The sequence below is a fragment of the Lolium perenne genome, chromosome 6 (assembly GCF_019359855.2).
Source record: "Lolium perenne isolate Kyuss_39 chromosome 6, Kyuss_2.0, whole genome shotgun sequence".
NCBI lineage: Eukaryota > Viridiplantae > Streptophyta > Magnoliopsida > Poales > Poaceae > Lolium > Lolium perenne.
This window is the reverse complement of record NC_067249.2, coordinates 43,466,759-43,483,468: the sequence shown is the minus strand read 5'-3', so window position 1 is coordinate 43,483,468 and position 16,710 is coordinate 43,466,759. Positions and strand designations below refer to the sequence as shown.

The window sequence follows — 16,710 nt, the reverse complement described above, 5'->3', positions numbered from 1 at the left end:
CGTATATCGTTTTCTCGACGTGTTTTGTTTCGAGCTGTTTCTGCCAGGATTTGTTTTCAATCTAGGAGCACCATGGTCTCCAAGAACAAGGGCAAGGAGCTTTCGGATGAAGATATTCAAGATCCCGAGTGGAAAGAGGTGGACAAGAGCGTCAAGGAAGAGGATGGAGAAGAGGTGGAGGAAGACTCGCGCGCACACCCGCGTGCTACCATCGCAAGCATCAAGGTGGTGGATAACCCTTTTAGTGCAAACAAGAGCGCAAGAATTCGCACCGGGGGAAGGGTTCCACGTCATTACCTAGCTCCGAAGACATCTTTCTCAGGCACTCACCATCCCTTCCGCAATCTAATTTTCAATAGTCAAGTTGAAAGGACTCCCAGGGCAGCATTGCCTAGCAATTGGGATATAGATCGTTCTAACACTGCAAGAAGGATGAAGCCTGAGGGTGAAGAGTGGGGAAATAACTCCAAGAGTTGGGACTCGCCGTCGGACATACTTCTTAACCGCGTCGAGCACAATTCGGAGATGATTCGCAACCTCACGTACAAGATTGATGAGCTTCAGGAGCTTGTTGAGAAGCTTGTCAGGAATTCATCACCACCATCGCCGAAGGAGTAATTCATCATCGGTATTGGCATCCCCTTGGTTTGTTCCAAGCTTGGGGGAGTGCCGCGGTATCACATCATCACTATCTTTTACTTTTTACTGTCAAGTAGTGTCATATCATGAGTAGGGAAGTTATCATATAAGATGGGTTGTAGTGTGGAAGTATCTCTCCTTTAGTTGATTATCTATGTATCCCTTGGTGTGAGTTATCGTTATGGAATATTAATGAGAAGTCTTATCATTTACATGTTGCACATCTTATTTAAGTTTGCAATCCTTATTATATGATTGATCTTGTTATTAGTATTGGTATCACTTTGGGAGCATTTAATAAATCTATTTGGTTTTGGCAAACTTAGCATTGGTCAATAGCAACAACACTTTGAAGTTTAAGTAGAAAAGAGAAATACATGTAGTTGTTTCATTATCTTTCTTTCTTGTTAGCTCATAGTTTATTATTCTGAAGTTAAAACTGTTTGTGCTTGCAAGGAAGATGCATGGTTGTTTCTATCACATGTATATTTGTTTGTTTCCCTCGACTCTTATGCTTGCTAATTAACCTTGCTAGCCAAAGACCTGTACTGAGAGGGAATACTTCTCGTGCATCCAAACCTTAACCCAAACCTATGTCATTTGTGTCCACCATAACTACCTACTACATGGTATTTCCTGCCATTCCAAGTAAATACTTCGTGTGCTACCTTTAAACAATTCAAAATTTACTATCTCTTATTTGTGTCAATGTTTTATAGCTCATGAGGAAGTATGTGGTGTTTTATCTTTCAACCTTGTTGGGCAACTTTCACCAATGGACTAGTGGCTTCATCCGCTTATCCAATAATTTTGCAAAAAGAGCCGGCAATGGGATTCCCAGTCCCAAATTAATTAACCTAAATAGATACTCCTCCATGGTATGTGATTGATGGACGGCACCCGAAGGATTCGGTTAGCCATGGCTTGTGTAAGCAAAGGTTGGGGGGAGTGTCATCATAATAAAACTAAAATAAAAAGGCACTCCTTCATGGTATGAGATTGTTGGCAGGCACCCGAGGATTCGGTTAGCCATGGTTTGTGAAAGAAAGGTTGGAAGGAGTGCCACACAAAATAAAAATAAAATGGGATCCACTCTTTGAAGGTTTGTCTGGCAAGGGGGTTACAGTACCCGCTACCAGTCGTTGACAACAACAAACACCTCTCAAAATGTTACTTTTATTCTCTTTATATGATTTCAAAACTGAAAAAGCTCTAGCACATGATTTAATCCCTGCTTCCCTCTGCGAAGGGCCTGTCTTTTACTCTATGTTGAGTCAGTAAACCTATTTCCCTCCATCTCAGGCAAGCATTTGAGTAGTTGTGATCAAACCATTATATTGTGATTTGCTTCATCATGTCTTTTATTCTTCCTTGTTTAGTACAAGTTTTATCTAAATGAATATAGCTTTGCAAGTTATCAATGATCATGAGGAGACTATTATGATTGAGTATGCAAGTTGTGCCATATAAACTTTAACATGAGAGCGCTGCTCGATAGATAAGAATAACCTGTTAATTGTTCTCTGACCAAGAACGAAGTTTGCCATCACCAACTATGATTTCTTATGCACCTTTATTTGTGATTACCTTATACTTAATTCAAGTTGAGTTATATGAGGAAGTTGTTTGCTAGAATGTCTTGTGTGAATGAATATGATGCTTTTTGTCCATATTTTATTTATCGACTCTTCACTCCATAAACATGTGGTCCTGTTTACCGAGTTCAGTTTCGCTTGGGGACAAGCGAAGTCTAAGCTTGGGGGGAGTTGATACGTCCAATTTGCATCACTATTTTATATCATAATTTGCTGTTATTCATTGATATATTTCATATTTGGGGATAATACTTATGTTATTTCATCTATTTTGCATGTTTCATGATTATTGGAGGATCGAGCACCGGAGCCAGGATTCTGTTGGAAAAAGCGCCGTTAGAATGCAATATTTCGGAAGATCAACAGTTGACAGAAATTGTACGAAAAACCTTATTTTTCCAAAGGATGAAGTGAGCCAGAAGGGGGAGCCGAGGGGACCCGAGGTGGGCCCACCCCATAGGCCGGCGCGGCCCAAGGCCTGGCCGCGCCGCCCTGTGAGGAGGGGGCCCACAGCCCCCTCTCGCCTCCTTTTCTTCGCGTATGCCTTCGTCCCGAAAACCTAAGCTCCAGAGGGTACCTCGCGAAGAGTTACAGCCGCCTCTGCGGGGCGGAGAACACCAGAGAGAAAAGAGCTCTCCGGCAGGCTGAGATCCGCCGGGAAAATTCCCTCCCGGAGGGGGAAATCGACGCCATCGTCACCGCCATCAAGTTGGACATCATCTCCATCACCATCATCATCATCTTCATCATCATCACCGCCGTCTCCACCGCTGCACATCGTCACCGCTGTAGCAATTTGGGTTTGATCTTGATTATTTGATAGGGGAAACTCTCCCGGTATTGATTTCTACTTGTTATTGATGCTATTGAGTGAAACCGTTGAACCAAGGTTTATGTTCAGATTGTTATTCATCATCATATCACCTCTGATCATGTTCCATATGATGTCTCGTGAGTAGTTCGTTTAGTTCTTGAGGACATGGGTGAAGTCTAAATGTTAGTAGTGAAGTATGGTTGAGTAATATTCAATGTTATGATATTTAAGTTGTGGTGTTATTCTTCTAGTGGTGTCGTGTGAACGTCGACTACACGACACTTCACCTTTATGGGCCTAGCGGAATGCATCTTGTACTCGTTCGCCAATTGCGGGGTTGCCGGAGTGACAGAAACCTAAACCCCCGTTGGTATATCGATGCAGGAGGGATAGCAGGATCTCAGAGTTTAAGGCTGTGGTTAGATTTATCTTAATTACTTTCTTGTAGTTGCGGATGCTTGCAAGGGGTATAATCACAAGTATGTATTAGTCCTAGGAAGGGCGGTACATTAGCACAGGTTCACCCACACAACACTTATCAAAACAATGAAGATTAATTAGCCGTATGTAGCGAAAGCACTAGACTAAAATCCCGTGTGTCCTCGAGAACGTTTGGTCATTATAAGTAAACAAACCGGTTTGTCCTTTGTGCTAAAAAAGATTGGGCCACTCGCTGCAATTGTTACTCTCGCACTTTACTTACTCGTACTTTATTCATCTGCTACATCAAAACCCCCTGAATACTTGTCTGTGAGCATTTACAGTGAATCCTTCATCGAAACTGCTTGTCGACACCTTATGCTCCTCGTTGGGATCGACATTCTTACTTATCGAAGATACTACGATACACCCCCTATACTTGTGGGTCATCATCGCTCTATACCAGTTTATTATTAAGCATAAAAAGGGAAACAAAGGCTACCAACGACACAAATGCCTCACCTTATTCTCCAGTGAACCCACCATAAAGATGAATTCACTTGTCCACTAAGCGCTGCCAAACCTTCACAAGATTGTGGCACAACTCGACAACTTCATCGAGGCTCCCAACAACACCTAGATATTTGTACAACACCAAGCAAGCCCTCAAGATGCTCTCTTCACAAGGGTCTCGACTATCCACTATGAATACCTAGGGTTACAAGTTCCACAATAGAATCAAGAGGAAATTCAAATCCCTTTGGTCAAAGGGTATATTGGGCCCTCCTCCTTCGATTACCTAAAGATGGGGTGAATTGGCTACATAGGGAGAACCACCAACTTGAAGCTCTAGAGTAATGGAGGAGATAGAAAACCCACGACCTGAAGACCTACCCCTTGGGGGAAGAAAGGGTGGCTATTTATAGCCATCCTCGGATTTCTGGCCGTTGCATAGTCACATGGATGCATGTGGAGGTGTCTTGGATCCGAAGAAGGGGATAGGTCACCATCACTATTGGAGCGAAGAAGAAGGGTCTTGGTGGCTAGGTTCTTCACGAAAAATTAAAATGATCATATTTAATTGAGACATAGTTATCATGAGTAAATTGATGAACCGAGATTAAGTTTTTGACTATATGAGAAGAGGGCTAGAACATTTTGTAAGTAGAGAAGAAGAGAGGATATTTGCACAAAACCTACAGCAATGATGGGTTTAGCTTGGTCATCAACAACGTTAGGTGCATGCGTGGGATTAGGACAATTCACACGCTAGTGTGCCACCGGAGAACTTTAAGTATGGGTGAATTTCTATATCTCTGCTAATGTTCCAGGTGCAACTTTTTGAGTTGCCATATGACCAATTGGTTCCATGGTCTCATTTGGGCTCATAGGCCTAATAGGAAAAAAAAGTAAAACCCCTTACGCCAAAACTAATTCACACTACTTAGGAGTATACTTATATTGGACAAGTATATGGTTTCCTTTACTAATTTGAGCCGGAGAGATTTTTTTTTCTTGGCAACTATAGTAGAGTAGTATTCATTATGTGAACATTTTTATTTATGGTCATTTAAAAAAAGCTAAAACATATAGGTTTCGGGTCGGTATATCACCCTCCCAAGACATACCAGGAGCTCATAATGTCCCATACCACTTTGTAATTAAGCTTGCGAAGGGGTAAAGAGCGATCTCAACCATTGATATGTTTGAGTTTGAAGGGGAAGGAGGAGGTGTACGGAAGTGGGCCTCCAACATATATTTGGTGTACACGTGATCATGAACCCAAAAAAAAATCACAAAAGAAGACAAAGTCACGTAAATAAAGAACATATTGACTTCAGATACAAGAAAACCCATAGCCTAGCTTTAAATATATACTCCAAACTAAGTAAGCTGCAATCCTAGAAAAACAATTAGAAGATGTTGAGCTTGCATCGGTAGCTCTACGAATATCATGGAACCTATCTAGTCTAGTCTTGAACAACAAACTCTCTCAAGGGCTTTTCCAATTGCTTCATCACTGCCTCCCACCCTGTATGTGTAGGGTGCATGTCATCCCAGTAGAAAAACTTATTGGACTTGTCGCACACAGTGTAGAGAAGCTCCGAGGAATCGCCTTGTTGTCCGCAGTAACCGTTTGAATCAAAACTTTCGCAGCACGGCGAAAGCTTGCGCTTGAATTGTTTAGATAGCTCCTGGCCTTTACCTGCGTGTACATAAATAAAAGAAAGTTTAAAGGCAGCAAACGCACATTCAAATCCATCTATATATCCAAAATCTTATAAATAATACTTTGGGCACTTGTGCATGCATGCATGCATGTATGTACATACCTGGGGCTGTATCCACAATATTACTGAAGGCGGTGTAGAGGTCGGCAACGTGGACATTTTTCTTGCCCTCCATCGTTTGTTTGAGGTTACTGTTATGGACGGATGCACCCAAATTTCCAAAGACGTCGCAGGCGGTGTAGTTGTTAGTCCGTGTTTGCAATGGTGTGCATCCGACGGGGTGCAAGTTATTGACGACAACCTTTGTCATCCCTAGCTTCTGCAATTGCTCCACGTTGGCTGCGATCTCCTTTGTCACCCTCCCAATATAAGCATTGATCTGCATATATACATGAAAAGTTAGCACATTAGTTAAGATGCACAAACAAAATAGTCATTTGAAATCTATGTATGCATGCTTTGAACTGTTGCTAGCTACTCACATCGTTGGGGGTGCTTAGGCCAATGTTGCTGGAGCTCCCGCGGTAGTCGTTGCCGGAGACGGCCACGAGGGCCACTGAGCGACTGAGCTGCTGCTCAGAGATGATCCCGTCGTTGACCATCTTCCTGAAAGTGTCGACCTGCTTGGCAAGGGTGGGGACCTTGTGCGTCGACGAGCTATCCAATACGCCAGCGCCAGCATAGGCGAAGGTCATGCCTGACGGGTCACAGGTTTTCTCCGCCGTCAGAGCATGCGCCGGAGGTGCTTCCTCGAGCCCCAAGATCGTTGCTGCAGGTACGTACGTAGAAATAAAGCAATACGCAGTGTTAATTATGACGCACGTACTAGTCTACTAGCTAGGTACTGTATAGCACATGAGTGAGTATGAGGGAATTATAATGCTTACCCATGAAATCGGATTGGATTTGGTAGTTGGAGAAGCGTCCCGACGGAGTATTTGGTCGCGGGTTTCCATCGGCGTCAACGTAGGAGGAGCCGTAGGGGTAGGCCCATTGCCGCGACATCTGGGTGACGGGGTCTGTTAGAGGGAGGTTCCCGTTGTCGACGAAGTCATCCCCGAAGACGAAGAAGCTGTAGCTCGACAGCTTCTTCTGAGGATGGCCGCCAGCAGGGGCAGGCCGGGCCTCCGCGCCATTGGGGTTTAGAACAAGGACGAGGAGAAGGAGGAGGCCGAGGACGGCCGGACGAAGCTTCATGCCTCCGGTGCTTCGAAGGCGGATCGCCGAACTGGCTTTCTGTGGTAGCTAGGTACCCGCGCGCTGGCCCGAGGCGAGGGTCCTCGAATTTGCTGGTCGGGAACGGAAAAGGTCGAAATCAGGAACTCGAGCTAGCTTGTCCTCTTCGATGCGCTCCTCTCTTCTATTTATGGAACCAGCAACGCAAAGCTCAAACACCAGGAAGGTGAAGTCGTAAACGGACTCGCGTTATCGGTCGGAATCGGAAACCATAGCTAGACGTGCCTACAGTATCGGGCACGGAGTCACAGATACGCGCCAGGGATGTACAGCACAGTCGGAGACGGATTTCACTAGCCAAGCAAACAACCCTCGTTGCATACGGTGGACCCTTGGGGCTTTCTCCTTTGAACTCGTTCTAACCGATGAGATGATGAGAAGGCAAAAACGTTTATTTTTTTAGTCAAGAAGAGAAATGTTTCCAGTTAATTAGCAAAAACCAGAAGAAAATCGATAAAACTAGTCCCACGCCCGCTCGAACACCGCTACACAGCATAATGGTGGATCTGCAAACTTATTACTTATGGAAGTCTGGCCAAACGTAGATTTTTTTCGGACAAATTACATTCAATTAAGCCCAAATTTTATTTGATTCAATATCAATACTTGTCCAGATTAAGTACAGAAGTAGGGAAATCTCAAGTTCGTGAACATTTTGGTCCTGTTTGACACGAACTGAAGTATCAGCGTGGCTGCTCGCAGTGTGATGTCACAAGTTTCTTTTCCTTCTAGGAATATGGCGAGTAGGCTGTTCCAATAAACTCTATTATACATCAGTAAGGAGTATAGAAATAGCATAAAGATGATTTAAAGTTGATTAACTGCTTAGCACTCACTAATTTGAGTTGTGAACTTTTATTCTCGCTCTAGACATAAACTTGCTATCATATTTGAAAACTGGGCTTCTCATCTGGAAAAATTCCACACAAGCTCTAAATTTAAGAACTAGGCCCCGGTATTTGATCTCAATATGTCATCAAGTGTCATCAGGATTTTTAATAGCAAACAGTAATCCACTCAACATGGGATGATGAGATATTGAGATCATGTGAAAAGCAACATGCTTAAGCCTAAAGCTACAAAAAAAAACTACTACTTGATTTGTACCTGCAATTCATGTCCATTTTGCAGCAGAAAGTATGTAACATGGAACCCGTAAATTCAAGGACACTGACCCAGGCGTGTCACAGTAAACGGGTGCCTAGCAATCCCTTAACCATAATTGATCTACAATGGCGTTTCAGGTCTCACCAAAAACTCAGATTATTCAACGCAAAATCGTGTGCCGGCTCACTCACTCATTACGACTAGCTACGGTACTATTGACCAACTTGCACCCCGCCGCTGTGCCTGGCCATGCGGACGCACGCCTCGAACCTCCTGACAGCCTCGGCGCACTTGAGTGGGTCTTGGGCAGCATTGCTCACGTAGCACTCGCGGCAGTCCGCCTTCTCGTCGGCGCACGGCACTGGGTTCTGGTAGGGCAGCTTGAACTCCCGGTCGTGCAGCTCCTTGGCTCTCCTGGTGAGCTCCTGCTGCATCCCGGCCCCCTGCTTGTCAAGCTTCTCCAGCACCTTTTCACTCTCTGCCACGATGGTGCGTATGGCCTCCACCTCCTGGATTGTGGGCGACGGTGGTGGCGGAGGCGCAGGGGTCGCTGGCAGGTACAAGGGGGGTGGCAGCTGCCACCCAGGAGCAGGAGTGGGGTTAATCTTGGGCTCACCTGGAAGCTCCCTGCCATTGTCCTGAGGCCCATCTCGTTGTTCCACAGCCTTCTTAGGCTTGGGTTTCCTGACCTTCCTTTTCACCTTCTCATCATCGCGGGCGAGCTGGTTGATCAACTCGGTGCTTATCTGGATCTTGTAATCACCCATGGCAGACAAGAATTCTGAAATATCATCAAGAGAAAAATTCAGGCATTAAGAGCAATATTTTTGGAGGTTCAAGCAAGCAAGGTATCAGGCATGTTAAATACTAGTGAACACCTGGGCTGGGCTCTATATTGAATGCTATCCAGTACAGTATTATCCGCAAATTAAATAGACGATTTGAGGGGCAATGACAATATGAGAGCACAACTCTAGAACACAAAACGCTTTCAGTTAGAAATTTGAAGGCATCATGCATGCCTATTAATGTTACATAACAGTCAATGAATATATATGCCCTGCACCAAAATTTCACATTAAAAACAGGAGGGCATACACAATTGTAGAATGCTTCCTGGTTAGGTCAGGGATTAGCACAATCATCATTTCATTTTCTAGCTTTCAGATCCTACATACATAAACAAATGCGTGCAAACAAATAATAACTCGCTCTTTTGCATCTTTCAAGAAACGCTAGGGACCTGATGGCTGCTCTTACGGAAGCAACTGAATAGGGGTGGAAGGATCAAAGTATTTGGAAGTAATACTAGAACTCCACACCATGCAAGGGCAAGGAAGCAAACAAGTCTCTCAGCAACAAACTGGAAGGATTAGGCCATGAAATATAGATAGAGAAGAATCATTCTGAGCGAGTACATAAGAAGTGATCCACTTTTTTTCATCGGTTCCAGGGGAAGACCAAAGATCTTGCGCGGCAGGTCCGCCAGAAAAACGCAAAAGAGGACGATGAAAGATGTGGATTGAGTTTCATGTTCACCGCAATGTTTTCTGTAAAGATACCGCAAAGAAAAAGCAGCACATGCGGATGAACTGGAGGGGAAGAAAGATCTGGATGAGTTCAATGTTTTTCTTAAAGAAACCAGTCAACCACACAAACAAACAAAGGAGGGGTAGGGGATAATGATATCTGCTCCGGAACCAAAGAGGGCAGGGGAGGAGAAGAGCTCACAACACCAGCCTGAAGAGTATTGACGCCATACCTGGCCCACAGTGGAGAAGAAGGCACGGAATGTATCAATCTCTCTCCTTCCGTTGTTTGCTTTCTTGTGCATGCCCCTGTATTCTTGTGGAGGGTTTCTCTACATTTTAAAGACGACCTACGTAGCCGGCCAGAACACAAACTGTTGAGGTGCAAATGCAGATTCATCTGATTGCATCATATTTTATTTTAGTATTGTTTTACAAACAGTTTCCACTAAAATTATTGAGTGAATTATTTATTCAAATGGACCAACAGTATCTTCCTGCAATTCCTTCATCCGCAACTTATTTGCACAATAGTTCTTAACACTAATCACAGATAAATTATTTGTGCTCAGAAATCTACAGATAATTAGGTTTCCTAGTCTTGCTCTCCTTTCTACTAGGGCCTAGCACATAAATGTACATGAACACATACAAGCACACTCATATGGATATAGAAAATAAAATGTGGAACCGCACGTGTAAAATAAGTCAGTAAACCGATTACGACTCCATGTTTGGCAGTATCCACACCGAGACAGTAACATTGTAACATTGTTCCTAGCTAAAGACAGAATTCCCACATAGCTAATAAAGTCAGTTGGGTAACTAGGTGTTGTAATCTTGTTCTCCTGTGTACCAGGGTCTAGCAGCTCATAAACTGATGACGACTCCATGCTGGGATATATCCACATGGAGGTAGTAACAACACTTATATCGGACAGTATTGTATAGCTGAAAACAGAATTGTTGTATTAATCGATTCAACAGCAAGCCTAAAATGTACCACGATGCATCGATGAAGAAGAGCACTTCTATCCAATTTGGGCAACCTGTCTGACCTCTTTCATACGAATCAGAAGCTGTAGGTAACAGCCCTCGAGGATTGACAACAGGGCGCTAAAGCATCATCAACTGCAGTCTACAGCATCCCTCTAGGCTGCGTCACCCGCGTGGCATGGTCAATTCGGTCCCGTCTAGAATCGCTCCCCAATCTCCCTGAATTCGGTGCCAAACAGAGGGCAAAATACTAATACGCTGGACGGGTCGCAGCCCCGCGCCCCACGGCAGTCCTACACTACCGACGGGACGCGAGAACGATCTCGGAGAAGGGAGATCCGGCTGACCTCGATTCGACTCGGTTCTTGCGGCAGAAGGTCGAATCAAGAAGGAGGCACAATCGAAGCAAGGCTAGGGCTTCCTTACCGATAGGAAGGGGGGAGGAGCAGCCGGTCCGGATGCGATGGAGGGGAGGACGAGCAGGCCGGAGAGCAGCTCCGGTACGAGGCGTACTCCGGCGGTGGAGGAGAAGAGTCCGGAAGGGGTGTTTGGTCGTGGGTTAATCGGTGTCGGGAAGACCGGCAAATCCTATATGCCGACCAGGTCGGTGGCTACCGCGCGCCGCACACCCCCGCGCGCGCGGTATGGGCCAGCCTGGTCGGCCCAGTTCGTGTTATTTTCTGTTTTCTGTTTTATTTATGTTTTCTGTTTCTTTTTTTCTGTTTCTTTTTCTTTTTCGTTTATTTTTATTTTCTTAAGATTTAATTTTTTAAGTTTAAATATATTTAAATGTAAAATTTTCTATCTCAAATATTCGAAAAGAATTCAAATTCGAAAATTGTTCAAGTATAAAAATTGTTCAAATGCGAAAATTATTCAAGTACAAAAATTGTTCAAATTCCAAAATTGTTCAAGTACAAAAATTGTTCAAATTCAAAAATTGTTCAAATTCGAAAAAATTTCAAGTATAAAAATTATTCAAATACAAAAAAAATCAATATGATTTTTTTCAAATTCGAAATTGCTCAAATATAAAAATTGTTTGAATTCGAAAATTGTTTAAATTTAAAAAATGTTCTTCGGAAATTGTTCATATATAAAAAATAATAAATTTTCAAAATTTGTTCCGTTTAAAATTAGTTTGCAATTTAAAATTTGTTCCAACTTAAAAATTGTTCAAATCTAAAAAAATAAAAAAACTGTTCAGATCTGAAACCGCGCTCATGGGCCGGGCCCAACAACGACCGAGGGGGTGTGCGGTTCGTCGCTTCCCACCGAGCAGGTCGGTGTAAAGCACCCCCCGGGAAGACCTGCCCAAGGGGCCGGCCCGGCACAGAATGGAAATATAAACATCTAGATCTAGATGGCGGCCCAGGAAAGACCCAGTAACTAAACGGGCTGGCCATTTAAGCCTTTTGAACTGTTTTCTAAAAAAAATAGGAAAAACTAGAAAATTAGGGAGGTGCTATCCACCGAGCTGGTCGGTGCCGATCCGGTTACCGCACACCCCGCGCGCCCCGCGTTACCAACTGGGCCGCAGCCCAACATCAGGTAAGCCATTTTTTTCGTTTCTTTTTGTTTTCTGCTGTTTGTTTTCTTTTTTAAAAGAAATCCTTTTTAAAATCTGAACATTTGTCAAATTTTAATATTTTCAAAATTAAGAAGAAATCACATTTTAAAAATCTGAACATTTTTCAGATTTGAAATTTTATTAATTTGAACATTTTTTTTTCTATGAACAGTTTCCAAATTTGAACATTTCTAAATTTGAACAAATTTTATATTTGAACAACTCTCGAATCTGAAAGATTTTCATATTAGAACAATTTTTGAATTTGAAAAAATTTCGAATATGAACGATTTTCAGATTTGAACAATTTTTGAATTTGAACATTTTTCATATTTGAACAATTTCCAATTTTAGTAATTCTCAAATTTGAACGTTTTTCAAATTTAAACATTTTTCGTATATAGACTTTTTCAATTTGAACAAAAGAAAATATAAACAGAAAGAAAGAAAATAAAACAGAAAACAGAAAAAACAAATAAGAAAAAAAAGTAGAGAAAATGAAAGAGAAAGCGAAATCGAAAAAATGCTAAATGGGCCAGGCCCAATACCCAACCAGGGTGTGTGGCAACCGCATCGGCACCGACCTGGTCGGTGTATAGGACTGGCCAGAAAATTAGGGAAACAAGAAAAAAATGGTGTATTTGTTAGCCCACATACCAAGCAGGCCTCGGAGGACAAGGAGACGGACGGGTCTCGTCTTGCGATGCACACAGCCCGCAAGACTCGTCCGGCCAGCCCAGCAGACGCTACCTGGGTGACAACTAGTGTCAACACCCGGATTTTTAAGTCCAGATGCCTATTATGCCATACATCGCAATCCCAATAAGATTGTTTTTGCGAGACATAATAAGTTCGTATCACAGCACATCATTCATTACAAACCATAATAGTCTTACATCAAAGGATCACATGATCCAGTCTTAATACAACAGTTGATCTAAGGATCAATTACACAACATATAGCGGGAATACGTAGTAGTGGTCCATCTATTCCACAGGCAACGCTTAACGTTAGGAGACGATCCTAGTTATCATAGACGTCCTGCTGTCCATCATCCTGATACTGCTGCTCCTCTTCATAGTCTGGCCATTTGAATAGCCAGGGACACATCCATGAGTACTTTAAAGTACTCGCAAACTAATACTAGTGTAAGCATTATTAACTATATCAATGGGGTTCTAACCTCTAGGTTCATTTGCATAAAGCCAATTTTATTTCATAAGCACTTAGTAATAAAAGACTCTTTATTTGCCTAACTAACTCAAGTGGGAACATTAGTGTCATTCCCACAACTCTTTTGTGATCAAGTCAAATTCACCTTTCAATTCACCATTCATTATTAGAAAAATATCTCATAACGGAACAGTATGGCCATCCAACCGTCCATAACCGCGGACACAGCTATTCGAATAGGTTTACACTCTGCAGAGGTTGTACACTTGTGCCACAACATTTGATTACACCCGTCAGGGATAGCCCTGAATAATCATACTCAGTATGCGGATCATCAACCATTAACCTTTCACTTACATACCCTAGTATAGGCACCTCCCCCATGAGCTTGGCCTCCCAGTAATAGCAATCTGCCACCCTGGGAACTGCACAGGGCTTGGGTAAGACATTCACCTCATTTTCACGTCATTTTACATTTCACGGTGCCAGCCTCGGCATAACCCCTATGACGCTTGTTTAGAGGGAACCCATACTAAAGTGCATAAATTTCCAGTTAAGTCCTACCCATAATCAGGTATTGTGGGGGTACTCTAAAATTGGAGTGGTATCGTATCCGAACCCAATCATCAGTTTTTGTCGAAATCACCAAGTCATTCAAGTCATATTCGCCTTCAAAATCTTTCAATAGAATGACTTATCATTCCAAGGTTTTCAAAGTCATTTGATTCACATGTTCCCATCTAGAGTAGTCAATTTTAGTTTTAGCACTAGCAACTAGTCATGAGGGGTGCTAACTAACTTGTAACTCTCTAGGCTAATTTTGATGTTCTTGTAATACTTCATATCTAGACCAAGGTTAACTATAAAAGTAACCGTGATAACCAAAGCAAAAGCTTTGCAAGATAAAAAAAACTTGGGCTTGGAAAGTAAAATCCTTAAACACAAAATTAACATTGCAATGGTGCCTTGCTCAAGTAGAGCTTGCATTAGGGTAGGTTGCAAGAGTATAGCTTGCCTTGATTAGTACAGTGATCAAAGTTTTATTCTTCTTCTTCTTCGTAGAAGACCTCCTCCTCCTCGCAGCCCTCGGTACTAGCGTCTATAAACGGATACGAGGTATGTAATCACCAAACAATGCTTAAGTACTAGACTTAACACTCACAGGGATCACACAAGCTAATATAGCATCACAACATTATTAACATGGTGGTTGGCTTTGTTTTCTTTTAAGAAAAATAATTTCCTCTCATAGAAATATTTATTAGGGTTTCTATTTATTTCCTTTGAGAAATAATTTCCTCTCATTGAATCTTATTAAGATTTAATCTCCTCAAATAATAAGTATGAGATCATGTTGAACTAAGTCACCACTTCATATTTACCATTTGGGAAAATGATTTAAATGAGATAAAATATCTCATACCATTTTAATCACTACTTTAGAAACAATTTAATATCACTAAGTAATCAAATATGAGGTTCTATATACCAAGGTCATTATCTCACATTGGATTACTTGGGACATTGATTTAAATGAGAGGATACCTCTCATACCATTTAATAAATAATTTGGGGTAGTTTAAATGGACTAGAAATGGCCACATAGCCATTATTTTGCTCTAGCCCATGATCACAGTAAACAACTATGCTATATTTTTACATAATCATGTAGAACCTTTGAAATGTGAATTATGAGAGTTGGAATCAACTCAAAATAATTTATGGTTGATTTTTAATAAATGATTGAAGTTTGAAAAGTTACTGCCTTGTTATTTTTACTACATGAGTTATACAATGAATCTAGGGTTGAGACCAGCGTAGTTGGCTAGATAATTTCCTAAGCTTTCCAACAATATTTAATTCACAATTTTTGGCTCAGTAGATCTTGTTCTATTTAATTTTGAACATGGCATCAGTATTGAATTTAAACTAAATGAATTAATTCAAATTCAAATCGTGGGCTTAGGCGGGAAACGAAAATGGGCCAGTGAGAGAAAAAAAATAACAGGCCGGCCCAGCTACGCGTCTCGCACGCACGGGCCGCCTGACAGTGGGCTCCACCGGTCAGTGGCTATTGAAACAGCGAAACGGTATGCTCTCGATGGACCGTAGGATTAGACGAGGATCTAACGGCCGATGATCGTCGTCGTCGACGGCGAGCACGGGCGCTACTAGCGGCGAGCACTAGGGGGTCGGCGGCTCACCGGAGGTCCGGCGATGATCAGCGTTGATGCAGGGCGAGATTGTCGACGACGGCGGTGCTCCTGGTACCGGCGACGTCTCCTGGGGCGGCTCCAATCAACGGCTCGTTCTGCGGTGGCTCCGCGGTACTCCGGCGATCAATTGGGGCAGTGGCGATGAAATTGGGAGGTGGCGATGCTCGTGGAGGGGTTCTGAGAGGAGAGGAGGCGAATGGTGTGGAGGTTGAGCACGGGGGAGTGCTCCTTTTAGAGGGGCGACGAGGTGCCGAGGCGCACGGGGCAGGTCGACCATGGCAACGTCGCTACAGTGGCGGAGAGGCTTGGGCGATGACGCAGCGGTGTTCTCTACGTCACGGCGAGCACGACAGGCTTGATTGCACAGAAAACAGAGGGCTGACACGAGCAGGAGAGTGACGGAGGCTGGCAGTACCGTGGCGGAAGTCGTCGACATGGACGACGGCGACAGGGCTCTCCGGTCCATTTGAGCGTGTCTGGGAGGTAGACGGTGGCGTGATGATGCTCGGTGCAGAAAAGGAGCTCAAGGGGAGGACGGTGCTGACGGGGCGAGACGACGCTCTAGCGTGCCCGTGGACATGGCCGTGCACGCTCTGGCGTCACAGTGCTGACGCGGGCACGTCCTGGCCTGGCCGTTGCCTTTCTCTCCTTGGCCAAGGGTTGTGTCCATCGTGTTCAGCAAAATGAGGAGAAGGTCAAGGACAAGGTGATGCAAGCCAGAAGTGAGAGGAGAGGGGTTTGACTTGGGTGAGTGGCATGATGCCACGACATGGTTTGGTACCGGTCATGATCATGCATGATCATGGTCTTTGGTGCTTGGCATTGCTCACTAGGTGCAACAGGAGGCTGGTGATGACCTAGGCATGGATGGTTTAGGCTAAAACATGTTGGATATAAGAGTGTATGGAGTTGGCAGGTTTGGGCACACAAGGTGTTTGATGAAATGGCCGCATGAAATTCAAATTTGAATTTGGCCAAAATATTTTATGGGTGTGATCCAAATATTGTTTGGCACCTCTGGGTGGTGTTGGTTTGCAAAGTGGAAGTGATTTGGTGAAATCCAAATTTGGTGTGATCTTAATTCTGTTTGATGTTGCCTCTTTGCATGCCATTTCTAAGAATTTGAAAATGAATCAGCCAGGTTGGTCAATACCAAAAGTGTTCATCTTGATGAGGTTTTGGA

At 43.3% G+C, this 16,710-nt stretch overlaps 2 protein-coding genes across 2 annotated transcripts; both read right to left on the bottom strand.

The window, feature by feature from the left end:
• Nucleotides 1–6,169: 6,169 nt before the first annotated feature.
• Nucleotides 6,170–6,896, bottom strand: LOC127321322 (GDSL esterase/lipase At3g09930-like). Its single transcript, XM_051350344.2, has 2 exons — nt 6,587–6,896; nt 6,170–6,468 (listed from the first exon to the last, which is right to left on the bottom strand). Exons 1-2 carry the CDS (start codon nt 6,894–6,896, stop codon nt 6,170–6,172), a joined length of 609 nt encoding a protein of 202 aa, XP_051206304.2.
• Nucleotides 6,897–8,035: 1,139 nt separating this feature from the next.
• Nucleotides 8,036–11,153, bottom strand: LOC127321318 (uncharacterized). The gene is made up of 2 exons (XM_051350339.2): nt 10,994–11,153; nt 8,036–8,823 (listed from the first exon to the last, which is right to left on the bottom strand). Exon 2 carries the CDS (start codon nt 8,807–8,809, stop codon nt 8,255–8,257), a length of 555 nt encoding a protein of 184 aa, XP_051206299.1. The 5' UTR covers nt 8,810–8,823; nt 10,994–11,153; the 3' UTR covers nt 8,036–8,254.
• Between the last annotated feature and the right edge of the window lie 5,557 nt (nt 11,154–16,710).